General features: G+C 35.7%; 1 protein-coding gene across 5 annotated transcripts in view; it reads right to left on the bottom strand.

Annotated features, from left to right (window-relative positions):
• HMCN1 (hemicentin 1) overlaps window positions 1–16,697 on the bottom strand; it is a 526,618-nt gene that overhangs the window by 324,907 nt on the left and 185,014 nt on the right. For all 5 annotated transcript variants that reach the window (XR_014015141.1, XM_081225456.1, XM_081225458.1 and 2 more), the window contains exons 5-7: window positions 13,212–13,383; window positions 11,341–11,447; window positions 520–640 (exon numbers count right to left, since the gene is read on the bottom strand). Coding sequence is in view for 4 of the 5 variants with exons in the window: in XM_081225456.1 (XP_081081582.1) it covers window positions 520–640; window positions 11,341–11,447; window positions 13,212–13,383 (400 nt within the window). In the remaining variant the exon portion in view is untranslated. The remainder of the gene's footprint in view (window positions 1–519; window positions 641–11,340; window positions 11,448–13,211; window positions 13,384–16,697) is intronic.

The following is a 16,697-nucleotide window of genomic DNA, read 5'->3' as shown; positions in this document are numbered from 1 at the left end:
AAGAGGAAGAAGCACCTTTCAAATCAACAATAATTTCACCTTGGAACATATAATGCTACATGGTATCTTTAATGTTTTAACTACACACACACACACACACACACACACACACGCAGCATTTTCACCTTAACAACAGGCAAGTAAGATGCTAGTAAGGAAAAAGTCTCAAGATCTAGATCATCAGTTTTCAAAGTTAAGTAAGTGTAGGAATCAATGAGGTGCTTGTTAAAGTGCGTATTCCTGGGCCCTACCTTCTGTGATTCTCATTCAGGAGATCTGGGGTGGGCCCCAGGAATCTTAATTTTTGATAAGCTCCCTGAGTGATTTCAATATCACTGGCCTTGGGACCACACTTTGAGAAACAGTTACTAGGCCAAGAGTGCAATCATATTTAAAATAAAGATGCTATGTTTCCCAATTTTATTGAATACCACAAAATTATAAAACCACAGACAGTCTGAGAACTATTTTGCACTTCAGTATCTACTATGCCAACTGAAGTAATGCAAACATACAAACCTTGCACCGGTCTGCTGACTGTGTTTTTGAAGTCCAGGGTGGGCTTTCCGGAAAAACCAGCTCGAAAATCAATAGTACTGAGGCCGGTGATGCGAACAGAGTGCCTTCCACTGCTAGACGTCTGAAAAATGTTTAATGACAAACTCTATCAGCAGTTGATCCAGGATGCAGGTCACACTAGACACTAACCAGTATGGGAAACTGCAGAGTGTTTAACTAGGATTGATGTCGAATCACTGAGGTTTTGATCTGGGTGTTTTGAACTTAACTGTGATTCTGTAACTTCAATGCAAGTTTTGTAATACATATCCCAGGGGACTAAAGTACAGCTGAGTTTTATATTGCATGCCCAGTGGTAAAAGATCGAGGGGTGTAGTCATAGTGAATGGACTTGGTTCACATGGTGAATGTTCAGGAAATATTTGTAAAATGAACAAATGACTAAATCTTCTCCTCTAAACACCATCCAGGTTCTATTATGGAAAATATTTCCCTTCTCTTTGCCTCTGGGAAGAGACAGCCAGGATAAGCACAAGAGCCGACCATTCTCCAACTTTTAGCCAAACGGCATCCTCAGCTCAGCAGTGTCCAGCCAAGGCACTCAGTGCTCAAGATACAAATATGAGTAAAAAGAAGATCCTGACCCTGTAAGGGTCTATGGCCAGTGAGACGGTCAGATGGAGAAAGCGAAATCTTCAAGAGGATGCAGTAAATGCAGTGATAGAATTACAGAAAAGGCACATAGAAATATGTATATAAAAGCATAGACTAGCCTGTAGTTCAGTTAACACCTCCTAAGGGAGATGAACAAGATATTGAATAGCTAAGCACTGAAGTTACCCATATGTGCATAAATAATAAATAATGATAATTTGGATTAGGGTCACAGGATAAACACTAACATTTACTGGGCACTTCCTCTGTGCCCAGACTCTTTGAATACATTGGCTTATTTAATCCTTATTGCAACCGTATAAGGTAGATATCGTCATTATCCCCACTGCACAGATAAGGAGGTTGAGGCACTGAGGCACCAAAGCTATTCAACAGCTTGCCCAAGTTCACAAGGTTTCCTAACTTGCAGAGGTGGGGTTTTAATCCAAAAGTCAGGCTCTGGGCTCTTCTCCACCATGCTACATTGTCTCCCAAAGGCAAGGTAAGTCAGAGTTAGCCTCTACATCAATATCTCTCCAAATATGATTTAAGAACCACCTATATCTACACCTACACAAAATCACTTCAGTTGTTTGTAAAAATATGGACTCTGAGCTCCAGCCAAGATTTACTGAATCAGAATCTCTAGTCAGTGGAGTTTAGGAACATGCATTTCAAAAACCATCTAAAGGCTTATGAACAAGAGTTCACCATTATTTTACTACATTGATCGCTGAGATTTTGTCTCAAAATAAGATGATTACATGATAGCAGCATTTAGGTAGAAGGAGAATATAGGAGTAAGAGAAAGCATCTACATGATAACACCAGTATGCCAACATGGCTCTCCATCTCAACACTGAGAAACACATATTTAGTTATCATAGCATGACAGAAGGTGCTAGAAAGATAGATATATATATGATTTTAATATGGTGAACAGCTAGATTAAGCCACAGCACGGTTAAAGATAAGCCAGCTCCAAGGCTCGGCAAACCACACAGTTTTCCCTAAATCACTATGACTCATTATTTGGCAGTGAAGACAGAAAGGATGAGGAGATATGTCCCTGTTGCTACCAATCATACTCCTCATTGAGCAGAACTTGCAGGAACTCAGAGGAAAGGAAAATGAAGGTGAGGGAAAAGACAAAAACCACGTCTTCATGAAAACAGTGCTGTATTCTTAGTATAAATGATGCTGCTTATGACAATCGCTCATTTTCATAGGGGTAACAAAGGATTGTAAGTGTAAGTGTAGGAGTCTCAGTACCACCACTTATTGCATTATTTCTAAAGGAAAATGTGCTCTGAATTTCACATAACAGACAAGAAAAAAAACTACAATCATAAACCAATTTTAAGGCGAGGATTTCCTACAAGGCTATAAAAAACCTTGCTAAGTCTAATTTCAACTGCTTTAGATAATGTAGAGCTATAGTGAAGACATTATTGTCTACTGGTTTCTTGTAAAAGAGAAATGAAATGGTCAATATTATGAGTTGATTTAGATTTATTCACTGACATCATCTATTGCTGTTAGTTGTCTTGTTGCTCAGAAAGTCCCTTATGATAAAACAGCTCTTGAGGCTACCAAGGGTAAATATAACATGCAATCCGCCTAATGACTGCTGTCAGGTGCTAATCATCTGTGCACAAATCAACTGATAATGTGTCCATTTAAAAAATGTTGCTTAATAGCTAAGTGAGAAACTTAAAAATTACCTAAGTGTTTGAAAATATGCTATCCTGTTGCTAAATAATACATTAAAAATAAAGCTGAGTTGATGAAGAGGGAGTCCTTTACAATCTCTATAAAATTATTGGAAAATAAATAAATTTTGATCCAAATAACATAGCAAAAAAGTAGGTGGAGATAAGGACATAGTTTTACTATTCTCTGAGAAATGCTAAGAATAGGAAGCATAATTAGTTAAGAAAATCTTAATTTATTTATATATTATACTGTAAACAGTAGGAATGCCTGCACAGAATTTAAAAGGGTTTGTAAGTAAAAGATATTTCCAAGCAAAGCAGTTTTTACACACAATGACATCCAACTCTGGGTTAATCAGAGTAATGGGAGCAAGGGACATCACAAATAAACCAAAATTATAGTTTAAAAATATAATATGCAAATAAAAATTTTAAGCTAACTTATTTAAAAATGACCTCTAATACTCATGCCTGCATTTATCATTCTTGAATCATTCTCTTAAAAGAATTACAATAGTACTTGGACATTATTTTAGGAACACAATATATCACATTAAATTTCTTCAAGAGAAAGTGCCAATAATTTATTATTTTAATCTGTTTTCTTAAAGTAAGCTATTATTTTAGTCTGTTTCTTAGCTGAGTTCCCTTTTTTCAAGTATTATTGACATAGGAACAAAAAGATTTTATGTATAATGATGGTTAAACAAACCAGTAAATGGAAAAAGGAGAAAAGTACCAACATATACAAAATGCATTCTATACAGCAGGCAAATCTTTTATGTAAATTATCATGTTTAATCCTCAAAAAAGTCTCTGTGAGATAATACTATAATTATCTTCATTTCACAGATCAGAAGGGTAAAGTGACTTGCTCAAAGTCACAGATAAACAGTGGGTAGCAGACCTGGAATGTAAACTCAGTGAGGCTCCAGAGACTGACCTCTACTGCTACCCCATGCATTTCTCATGATCATCTCAGTGAACGGGATTATGCTGGTTTCAGGCTAAAAGCTGAAATATACCCAACTGCTCTACATAATAGAAGAGTAATATGGAATTTCTGAGTCTATCCACAGGAGAGAAGCAGAAACAAAATGGGGAGAAAGAAGGATGGGGGGCAAGGAGAGAGCAAAAGGACACAACTCACTTGAAGATATGTCCCCAAATCTATAGGCAAATCTACTAAACTCACAAAAGATTCTTGTTAGTGGATTTCCTATGACGTTTTTGAAGGGATGAGCTTTACCCTCCATCGAAGTACAAAAGATTAGAATCAACACACAAGTAATCAGGAGGCAAGGAGATCAAAAGAAAGTAAGTCTTCAGGAAACTCCAGAAGCATTGGGAGAAGGCTTTGGATTCTCACATGTTATGGACAGAGTGGCTTTGGAGGAGAAATAAATGATAAGAAGGTCTTGGAGGGGTGAAGAAAATTCAACTAATTCCGTAACGAAGTTAAACAGAGGGGAAGTCCAGCTGTGTATTTCTTATTCCTCTCTTCCCTTCTGAATTATTTAGCCATCTTAGCACCATTTTCTATATATATAATTAAATTAGTAAGACAAAAATTACTGATTTAATGTTTTTCTATTTGCTCTTTATATCATGTAGATTTAAACTGTGGGTTATAATAAAATTAGACTTTGGCTCCAAAAAGCATCTCTCCACCACAGAATATCTAGAAGTATCACTCTGGCACAGAGCCATCCTCACCTCATGCTTTCTGTAGTTAAGAAGAGGGAAATCTTATGCTTGGAGCATAATGGTTCCAAACATAACAGGAAATTTTCTAGGCACTAGACACTGAACTGGGTTTGTATTGGCTTGAAATTCTGAGAGTTGTATTTTAAAGAGTATATTTATTCATACAATTTATAAAGGTTCATAATGAGCTACACTACTATCCTGAGTTAGAATGTCATGTTGATCAAGTTGCAGAAGAACCTGAATCAGGAATACAGAGGCTGCTGTCGTATGAGCAGGCCTGAGGCAAAGATGAGGTTAGACTAGATACCTACCGGCATTCTATAATTGTAAATAGGTAGCCATGATCCACAAAGCAGTAAGAGGAAAGAAGGAGCAGAGTGGACCAGAGTGTAGGCTTCTGAATTGGAGTGAGTCTATGAGGAATGAAAAAGCAGGACAGGCTCAAGTACCATGAAGCAAGCACCATGGAGAGCTCCAGGGAAAATTAGTTGCTCCTCTGATACCTTCCTGGTCAGTTCTATTGCAGATGTATCTACTTTTAGTTTAAGGATAAAGGCTTATTAAATATTGAAAGCCCTCTCTACATTGAAAGCCCCTGAAGTCAATAATTATGTCATATATATCACCTATAAAATCTTACTCAATAGGCACTTAATACATGTAGGTTTAATAAATGATACTAAAGTCATCCAAATGCTTAATGCTGGCACTTTTCCTTAGATTCCCCTAGGACCAACTAATGCCAGAGTCATCAAGAATTCATTGAATTTTTCTAGACACATTAAGCTAAGTGTGTTCACACATTATCTCAAAAAATCCTGTTACATCCAAAAATGATTTTATAGCACCATAAGGAAACTGGGGCTCAAAGAAATGATTACTTGCTTAGATTTAGACAGGAAGTTAAATGGCAATTACTTCAAGCTCAATACTCTTTCTAGGTCTATGCACAGCATTTTAGGATAACATAATCTCTGAGTTGATTTGGACGCTATGGCATTGAAAACAATAATACCACCCAACTATTCATTTGCCATTCTAAATTTCTAAATACACTCTCATTTAGGAGGGGTCAGGTTAGTGGAGTGTTGGTAAAATTCTTTCTGAAAAGAGAAAGCCCTAATTTGGGGTATTTGCCAATTTCTGTGATGTCAATACTACCACAGTGGCTGACTTCAAGCTCTCAACAGGATGTCACTGAACACAGAGCTGGGAAGAGAAAGTGCATAACTGACTCTACACGAGCCATTTATGAGCCAGCTCCAGCAGACCATTAGGCCATGACAATAGTCCTGGCCAATGGGTTATAAAGGAAGTAAAGCGTGTCTGTCACTCACAAAAAATTCTCATCAGAGAAGTGACACAATCCCTTCCTTTTTTCTATTCAATGCACATTGTCTAGTCTTTTCCCCACTAAGAGAAGCCACATGTTCAAAATATGATGGTGCCTCCATCAGCTTGGGTTCCTGAGTGACCATGTGAAGTAGAACACCTGTCAGCCTTCACAGGACATGTGACATTAGTCAGGAATGAACTTCCTTGTATTAAGCCGGGGGAATTCCTCCTGGTACAAATGTGAGGCGTACCCTGTTATAAACTGAATTAAAGTGTGATTGATAGAGCTGGCTTTAACTTCTCTCTCCTAAGGAGTTTCAGTGTTTTATAAAATAATAAATAAGCCAAGTAAAAAATAAAACCTTTATATGTATCTGAATTGATAGAAAATATAGATACAATTTACACACATTCAGGAGAAAAAGAATAACGGATTTAACTAATTTTACCATTCATGTGTCAGAAACCATTTAAACATTTTACCAACATCTAAATTAATCATGACAATATTAAGTAGGTATTATTTTCCCCCATTTTTCTCAGACTTGGAGAGGTTTAGGTAATTTCTTCAAGGTCAAAAAGATACTAAGTAGTGTATCTTGAATTAAGATAGACATCCATCTCTTTTTAAAGTTTTTACTCTTATATGACATACTGCTCTTTACAAATTAAAGAATATTATGGTTTTAATCAAATATTTATGGAGAATCTACTGTGGGCTAGGCATTGTGCCAGCCATAAAGATATAATAAAGCCAGCTAGATTTAAGTACTATCATTTTATTAGGTATTATATGTTTAAAGAAATGTGATACAAGGAGAGAAATGTACCCAAAACAAAGAGTAAATTCTGTATATGTTCACACACACACACACACACACCTCTACACATTTATACAAAAACACAAGAGTACAGATATGTCTTTAAAGGAAACATTCCATTTGGTTGACAATCTGATATTGGCAGACCAAAATAACTGGGAAATATTTCAGGAAAAAAATCTACTATACAGCATTCCATTGACCCTAAACATTGAATTAATGCCATATCTAATCCATTTAAATAACCCACCTGGGGTAGTCTGAAGGCTTATTCAAAAGAGGCACCAGGTGAGAATAATTGGAGGCCAGCAATAATATTCTACTTGTGCAGTCCTTTGTAGACTTGAGGCTTATTTAATTATGATTCCTTAGCAAGTTTGTGTCACTTGAGTATGATTTCTAAAATATCCTTATCTTATAGAAAATGCATTAGTAGGCTCTGGCAACCAAAATAACTATCTACAAACAGAATATTTCTACTAGTCTCAGAATCTCAATATAATCATGTGGTTGGGTACATTCCCTTCTCTCCTTAGGAGATTATATAAGGACACTTTATCCAAATTTACTTAATGGAAACACCCCAGGGCATGTGCTAAATTACATGATCACATTGATAATCCTAGACTAATAGAAAGCCTGTACCACCTAAACCTAATGGGTGCTGACAGTTATTTAATGTCTTTGCAGGAAGTTTCCCTTAAAGAGCAGAGCACACAGTTTGACCTGAGAGTTTCCGTGGTTATGTTCAAATACTCTATATACAGATACAGCTGCCCGAATGGAAAATTTATATTTTTTCTCAGAAATTAGATTCAGGATTTGTAGCTTCCCTACAAATGAAAATTTAGGGGCATAAAACAACCTCCTTTTTCGTTTTTAATAATACTTGCAGTTCATTTCAGTGACTTCTTTTTGGCATGTTTTCCCCTGCATCACAGGCTACCTAAAACATCCAAGTCATTTATATGAACTGTACTGATGAGTTGACTCATTGTCTATGTTTAGTGAAAATGTCCTAATAAATCACAGAAAAGGAATTACCAGGGTTTCAGAAGAGAACCACAAAAGAAAAGAAATCGCCACTCTCATAGCATTTCAAATCATGGACATAATAAAGTGTTCTGCGTCAGTATATCAACTGTGGGTGAACTAAACCAATGCTTCTGCCTGCTTCCCTGGGTATCATCAGAATAAGTGTATTAATTTTTATTCATGAATATTTATACGGTTCTTTCCCAGGCACTATGGCATATATTGGTGAAAAAGTCTGGTCTATAGCAAAATTGGAGGACAAAATCTGTACAGAAATAAATATGACATAAAGGGGAAAAATAATGCAAAAGGGAGGTGCAGAAAAACTGCAATAGAAAGCCAGAGGGAAAAGAGACTGTTCTGGATGAAAAAAGTCAGAAAAATCTTGATGAAAGTGTTGCTATTTGAGCTGAGCATTAGTGGGTAGTTATCAATCAGACATAAAGTAAGAAGAGAAGAGCATTCTAGAAAGAAGCAACAGCTTGAGACAGAGCATGGACCATGAGAATGTGGTAAGAGAGAGGGTGAGAGACACTGCAAAAGCATATTAGATTAGAGTGGAAAGGCACGTGATAGAAGATAACCAGAAAGATTGGTTGAGGCTCAATTAGGTGGTCCTTGAATACCAGGCTAAGGTCAATTAAGAGATAGGCTGTGCTCCATACTTGAGATTAAAACTGTTATGTGAAACATTCAAAAAACCATTATTAATTCCATTGATAGAGCAGACACTTGCCAGATAGCAGAGTGCACAGGAGACGGCACCAGGGATGTGCTATCTTATCTCAGACATTTCTCCGCTTGAGAAAGCACATGTGTAAAACGTTATCATTCATTAGCCATCCAAAAGGGAGATCCAAAGTCAACAGCCATATTTATGTCAGTAGATTCAGCTCGATTTCCTTTGCACCAACCCAATACATTATTTTGGCATTTCGTTTCGGAGCAAAATAAGTTTATTATCTTTACTTGCATTGTAATGCTTATCCTTTGTTTAGTTACCACGAATTGTACTCTAGAAATTGTGTAACGTCAGGACCAGAAGCTTTTTTGGTGATGACTATAAATTTAAGGTAATATGATAATAGATATTGTGTCTTTTTATTGTTTACTTAATTATAGGAGACCGAGCTTAGAAACTTGTCTACAATGTTCCCACCATCTTACCCTCTCTCTCCTCACTCACAGACTAATCCTCAGTGCTTCTCTGTTCTAATTATCAATGAAGATGTACTCAGTGCCCATTAAGTATCATGGAACATGGCCAAAAGCAGATGCTCAGTACATGTTTACTGAATGGATGACTGAATGAGTAGGTGTGTTAGGCACATGGAAAAACATCAGACATGTAAAATAGTCCTCTTCTAGGCAAGAGTTTTACTAGAGGAAATACCACTGCTAGCAATCCAAATCACCTGCAAAATGGATTCAAATACTTCACAATAAGTTGCTAATAATACGGAAGAGTGGCATCACTTGTACATATTTCAAAATCAATGATAAACAACTTAATGTCACTATTCAGAGAGCAAGAATGAATGACCTTAGTGAACTTGCTAGCTCAGGACACTGCTGGCTTAGGTCATGCTTAAATTTAAGTGTTTGAGGGATAAAGAGACTCAGAACTTCTTATACTCCTTCTTACTATGGTCACAGAAAGTCAGACTCAATCTAATCATATTTCGCGCAAGTTGGTCAAAATAACCATAACATCAAATTTGGCCACATTGATTTAAAATATAACAGCAAAACACTTCACTGTTGACAATCTAATGCACTCAATAAATACTGAGCAACTGCTATGTGCAAGGAACTGGGTGAATAAAACAGGCAGATGGGACCCTTTCTGATCTATTCAATAAAAAATTACTAATTTTATTTCACATTGCCTTTTTACTTACACCCTTATCCCATATTATCCATGTTTAAAAATCCATATTACACTTTCTATTTTCCTTATAAGGCTGAGAGTTCTGAGAATAAAAAATTGATATTCTAGGGCCTCCCTGGTGGCGCAGTGGTTGAGAGTCCGCCTGCCGATGCAGGGGATACGGGTTCGTGCCCCGGTCTGGGAGGATCCCATATGCCGCGGAGCGGCTGGGCCCGTGAGCCATGGCCTCTGGGCCTGCGCGTCCGGAGCCTGTGCTCCGCAACGGGAGAGGCCACAACAGTGAGAGGCCCGCATACCGCAAAAAGAAAAAAAAAAAAAAAATTGATATTCTAGGATTTAAAAGGAGTTACAATGAAAACTTTCATTCTTTAAATTGGTAAAGTTAATATAAGTATTCCTTAAAAAAAAACTGGCATGCAAAAATGGCACCTCGAATCTCTACAGTGTAACACCTCCGCACACTTTCACAGAAGCTAAATAATTTGAACTATGAGCCCATTGATCCCATTTTTTTATGTAGGGAAGCTGAGACAATGAAAGAGTAAATGATGTAAGGGGTATCTTCATTTGAATTGTCCCAGAAGGATTCTAGAGTAAGTTGTTCATTTGGGAGGTATGACGGATGCTAATAAGCAAAGAGCAGGTAACACAGGAAAAAGAATGCAGCCCATAAAGGGTGTGCTTTTAAGCCTGCTCTCACTATAGACAACTGGAGCTTATTCCTGCAGGGGCTGAAAGCTGCTTTTGAGGGGCTTCATCCTCTGGAAGAACAGCCTTCTCCTGTTCAGGTTAAAAAAAAAAAAGCCTCTCAGACACAGAAACACAGGTACCTGAGTCGGAAATAGGCCAGAGCACACTGAAAATTTTGAGAAATATGGGCAAGCCACGCAGACCACGTACTAGAGTGGGTCCCACATATAATGTGCAACAGAACTAGATCTCAGATTTATGGCATCCTGAATTTTGAGGGTATGTTCTTTCCTCCATACTGCCAAAATACAGTGCTTTCTTAGAGGGAATATATACTACTTAATTTAATTCTAGGGTACAAATACCATTCTGTGTTAAAGTACACAATGAATGTACATCCACCAAATACCAACAACCAGCAGTGCTTGAGAGCTTATTTTGCAGCAAGAACTATGCGAAGTACTTCATTTGTACCATCTTAATTTAATTCTCAGCACAATTCTACGAAGGAAAGGACTATTATTGCCATCCTACATTACAGAGGTGGAAAGCAAGGCACAGAGAAGTTATAGTTCTGACGTAATGCAGCTTTTAAGTGGCGGTGTTGAGATTCAAACCCAGGGCAGTTCCATACCGGGGCCTATGCCCCAACCATCATTCTCTACTGGCTCCATCTCTGATTGTTTTGGAAGCAGACAGTGGCTAACACCATCAGTCTGCAGATTTGATGACAGGAAAACTATCCAAGAATTTTAAGTCTATTTATAGTGGTATTGATGCCTTTTGTGGTCATCAAAACTTAACACTATCAATTCATGCGATCAAGACACCTCCTACAAATGCACCATGTATACTGCTTTTTAGTAAAAATGTTCTCTATGATTGCTAGAGAAGATACAAATAAACTATTGTATACACTCTATAAAACATGCCAACACCAAAATAAAATAACAAATAGACTATAAAATACCTTCACTGTCCATATTCCAGCCTCTGGCTCTTTAACATTCACCACCTTGGCAGAGTTATGAATATTTAATAGCTCATTCAGGCCAAATCCCTTTTTTATCAGCTTCCCTGAAAGACAGACATAATGGTAACAATCATATCTTTCCTTCAGCTATGTATATTAGCTGTATACCTTTCCAGTACAAATTACCTGATGGACATTTGTGCCTCTAGCTCAAAACATTATTTTATTTATATCTAAAATATACTCAACTTTAGCATTTCTGGACATTGGAATTGAAGTAACAGATTCCTATTTGCTATGCTGATTTGATCTTATAAAGAGAGTAACAAATGACAGGCTATAATCATATTTCCAAAGCCAGCCTAGGTAACTATTATGGCTACCAAGAAGTTATGTGCAGTCCCCAGAGACATTTACACTTAATAGATAGCAAAAACAGTAAAAGAGAATAAATGTCTTTTGGAAGATCACTCAAGGTATTACTAACATAAGAGCCCTGGGCATATCTTTGCATAAAGCGTTAAAACTTCAGTTTTCCACGAAGCACAGCTTGAAGGCTTTTACTTGTCACAGGAATAGTTAAAGGAGGCAGTGTAATGAAGTAGCATGATAGGTGAAACTTAGGAAGAAAAGCAAATTTGGAATTAAGCCATAGTTTACTTATTTACTTCACTCCTGGCTCTCCTATGGACTACTTCTGCAGTTATATAAACAAGTTAATTATAAGAATTCTATGTTTGCATCAAAAGCTTTATAATCACTGTAAATGACTTTCAAAATATCAATATCAATGACTTTTTAAAGTAGCAGAAACTTAATGCAATGGTTACAGGTACTTTTAAGTACCCAGATAATGAAAAACACAAATCTTTCCTGGATAGGTAGCATGGATGGTATTAGAAGAATGCTACCTAAAAAGACAAATCATTTCTAAAGACAAATCCATTTTTAAGACCAAACCTGTAGAAGTCTTGAAAAACAGATTTTGCTTGCTTGTAAATTTCAATTTGATTGTTAGTGTGGATGAAGCCTTTGAGGACAATTTCATACATTATTTTCTTTAAGGTATTAGTTATTTTCTAAGACTCAAATAAGTAAGAAAGGTAGTTACTCCCTCCCCATTTATAAATATTCACAAATAGGTAAAAAAAAAAAAAATGTAGCACATACTAAAGCCACAATGGGAATAAAAATATTTTGCAAACATCAATAGGTTTACAAAAATTTTCTAAATGCAAATATTAAGAAAAATGAGGTTTCTGTTTTTATTAATTACTATTCAACATTAAGTCTTATTGTAATATTCAACCGGCAATGGAATCAAGCCAAAACTTAGGGTTATACTATACAATTATTGAGGAAGCAAAGTAAATTAAAACATCATTCTAATGAAAACATGAATTTGTTTTTTAATGATTGTCTCCTATAAAATTAAAATTTATCAAGAAAATAATACAGTAAAAAAATTAATCAGTGGTTTTAGGAGGAGTTTTTTCATGTGATTCACTTAAAAATAACATAAAATACTGAATTTTACAGAATAAGTTATTGTGAAGTATTTCCCCACATAAAGATGAGGAAAATATGATTTCAGGTTCAATTAAAATATTTTTTCTTTTGGATACTTTACCTACAATTAAGTTAGTACATGTGATCTGTTTAAATTATTAGGAGTTTTAGCTTTTTGAATTTCATGTTAAGTCAACAATACTTATGACTAAAAACATTCAGTTTTAATTTTTAAACATCTTCCCTAGTCACTTTTGAATTTATTTGTAAAGTTAGCATTAATTTGAACAAGTGTACAAAAAATCTTTTACCTTTCATGGTTTTTCTATTTTATTATATGAATGTCCCATATATCTCACCTAAAGGATTGCGAATTTCAATCATTGGAGAAGGGCCACTCAGAGACACAGTAACCTCTTTTAGACTGGGATCAAAAGGAATTTTCCAAGTGTTCACAGCCTGTTCCAAATGATCTGTCGATAAGAGGTGAACTTTAGAAGCCTGAACCGCTTCCTCTACCCATTTTAACACCTATAAGAGAAAAAAAGAAGAGTGAGTAATATCAAAACATTTACAGCTTTATACTACCTCGAATTCCTGGTGCAGTAGTTGACTTTGCTTAATTACATGACTCTGTCACTTTCTGTACTGGTGTGAGGTTTATTTCCATCACAGTTAAGACAAACTTTCCCAACCCTCAGAATGGGAGAAAATATTCGCAAATGATAAGACCAACAAGGGATTATTCTCCAAAATTTACAAACAGCTCATGCAGCTCAATATCAAAAAAACAAACAACCCAATGGAAAAATGGGCAGAAGACCTAAATAGACATTTCTCCAAAGAAGACATACAGATGGCCAAGAGGCACATGAAAACATGCTCAACATTGCTAATAATTAAAGAAATGAAAATCAAAACTACAATAAGATATCACCTCACACCAGTCAGAATGGCCATCATCAAAAAATCTACAATTAATGCTGCAGAGGGTGTGGAGCAAGGGAACCCTCCTACACTGCTGGTGGGAATGTAAATTGGTGGAGCCACTATGGAGAACTGTATGGAGATATATATACAATGGAATACTACTCAGATATGGTATATATACAATGGAATACTACTCAGCCATAAAAAAGAATGAAATAATGCCATTTGCAGCAACATGGATGGACATAGAGATTATCATACTAAGTGAAGGAAGTCAGACAGAGAAAAATATCATATGATATCACTTATATGCGGAATCTAAAAAATGATACAGGCAGATTATCAACTTTGAAGAAATAAATCTTAAGGAGGTATGGGAGGAAGGAATACATTTTATAAAACGTTACAAGGAAGCTCATGACTGACCTTTGAATAGTAGGGGTTTTAAGTATGCTGTTAAAAATCTGTAAGGGACAATTAAGAAAATTATCAGACTGTAAGAGAAATGTGTGAGCTTGACAAAAAAGGATTTCAGTGTAGATTTTGTCTTTATCAAATGAAGTTAAAGGAACAAGTTATAGTTAAAGTTTGAATGGAAGAGCCTGCCATTGTTGTTCCACATCTGGTTGTTGCTGTTTGCATTCCTTTATTGAGCCGACATCTTCATAAGCTTTTTGGCAGGTATATGTTGAACACTTGTTTCGTGCTCAAGACAGGATCAGAGAGCACGGATACTGACAACTGATTTGTCTGTTTTCTTCTTTTTCCATGACTGTATCTACTGCCTCATCTTGATTTACAAGCAAAACCTAGAAAACCTACAAAAATAAGTGTTTTGTGGTTTATCTGGGAATAATACAGAAAATATTGCTGTTATTTTTGGTGAAGAAAATCAATTTTGTATAGTTTATTTCAACCTAAATAAAATGTGAATTGTGTTTAAAAAAAATTTTTAAATGATACAAATTAACTTATTTACAAAACAGAAACAGACTCACAGACTTAGAGAATGAACTTGTGGTTACCAGGGGGAAAGGGAGTGGGGCAGGGATAGATTGGGAGTTTAGGACCGACATGTACACACTGCTGTATTAAAAAAAAGAAAAAAAAGACAAACTTTCCCTACATCCACTTATTATAGTAAGTTCAGAATAAAATGCTAGTTTAACCCATGCACAAATTTCAATTTTTATATCTTGGAATAATATATTCAAAATGAGATTACAGTGTCCAAAAACCAGTTGTGCAGAGATATTACATGTAGAGGTATTACAGACAGTTCTATTTCTCAAGAGAAATGAAAAGAACCTATAAAAAACATGGTAATGGCGATACTGAGATTCTTTTTCCCTCCATTATTCCTTTCTGGATTTCTTTCAAGGTCCAATTTATAAAAGATAATTAGCAAATTATCAAATCCAATTTCAATATATTGGGTATTGAATTATTGTAATAGAGTATACTATAATTATATATTGTATATTGCATATTATAATATATATTGTAGTATATTAATTATTGAAAAATAATTGCCATGCCAGCAAAATATTCATTTTTATGATAAAATAAATAAGTAAAAAATAATGGGAAAAGTAACCACTGTATTTTTTTAAAATGGAAAAATATTTCACCACCAATTTAAGTGGTGTGTCCTTGAAAACTAGGCTTTGGGAAAATATCAAGAAACTGGGTTATAATCGGGTATTAATGACTCACTGTGAACAAGGAAACCTTCCAGTCCACAGAAATGTTCTTCAACAGCAAACACAATTCCTCATTAAACAAACAGGTCATGACTGGACAGGTACTGCTTAGTTAAACTTACACAATTACTTCTAAATCATACTAAGCTTTAATCCATCTCAGATCTTTCTCTGGTTCATATATCCTTTAAGACTATATCCCTTGTAATTATGCATAAAACACTGAACAGTGCTGGATATTAAGCTACAGCCAAGCTACTCAAAATAAACAAAAACATATTTGAAATTTCAATAGTAGTAGCCACAAATCAATGAATCAAACAAGTATTGTGCAATAATTTAATTCTCTGTAAAAAGGATCCCATTTTTTTTTTTGTCCTCAAGGATGAGGAAAGTGGCTAAGACATAATATCATAAAATTAACAGTGTGAGGCAATTATGTTCATTCATTAAATAAAGGTTTATTGTTCAAAGTACTCTTCCAGGTACTGAGTGTTGATGAACATATTTTTAGTCAATATTTAGTAATCATACTTCTTCTCTGAACTAGTATCTTTTTGCATTATTTTGTAGTCTGCATTATTCGTTTTTAATAAATCTTCTCATCTTTCCTCCAAGGTCAAGAACCACAGCTCCTTTATCATTGTATACCCTGAACCAAGCGACCTGCTCTACACATAAAAAGGTGGGATATGTACTAATGTCCATGAAGTTGGTCATAATGATGATAATAACAATGTCTTATTAAATAAAAGGCTGTTATGGGAATTCATGAAACAGGGAGCCCTTGTCGAAATAATGTATGTAAGGTGCCCATCACAGTACTTGCCACATAGTGGATATTCAGATGTTTTTCTCCATCTCCAACTAAATTCCCTTCTCTTCCCCTAATTGAATATTTCAGTAATGACTTCATGGGCAAAGTGAAAAAACTTACCCATGAAAGTCAGATAAGATTTCTGTAAATGAAAAAAAGACACAAAGTAATTCCAGGTAGAAGAGAAGTTCTGAAGAAACACAGAGAGACAGAAGTACTCATAAATGTTAAGAACATGAGTGCATCCAACTGGCTACAGTTAAGTGTTCAGAAAAGGGAGAAGCGGAAGATGAGGTTGGAAGCTTGTGTCAGGGGCAGACTATGTATGGTCACAAAGTCAAGCTATGACAATCGGATTTTACCCTAAAGACCCAAATGAAAAATTCCTGAAGGAC

The sequence above is a fragment of the Mesoplodon bidens genome, assembly GCF_964165515.1.
Source record: "Mesoplodon bidens genome assembly, chromosome: 2".
Lineage (NCBI taxonomy): Eukaryota > Metazoa > Chordata > Mammalia > Artiodactyla > Ziphiidae > Mesoplodon > Mesoplodon bidens.
Note: the sequence above shows the minus strand (reverse complement) of the source record. Positions and strands in the feature narration are given on the sequence as shown.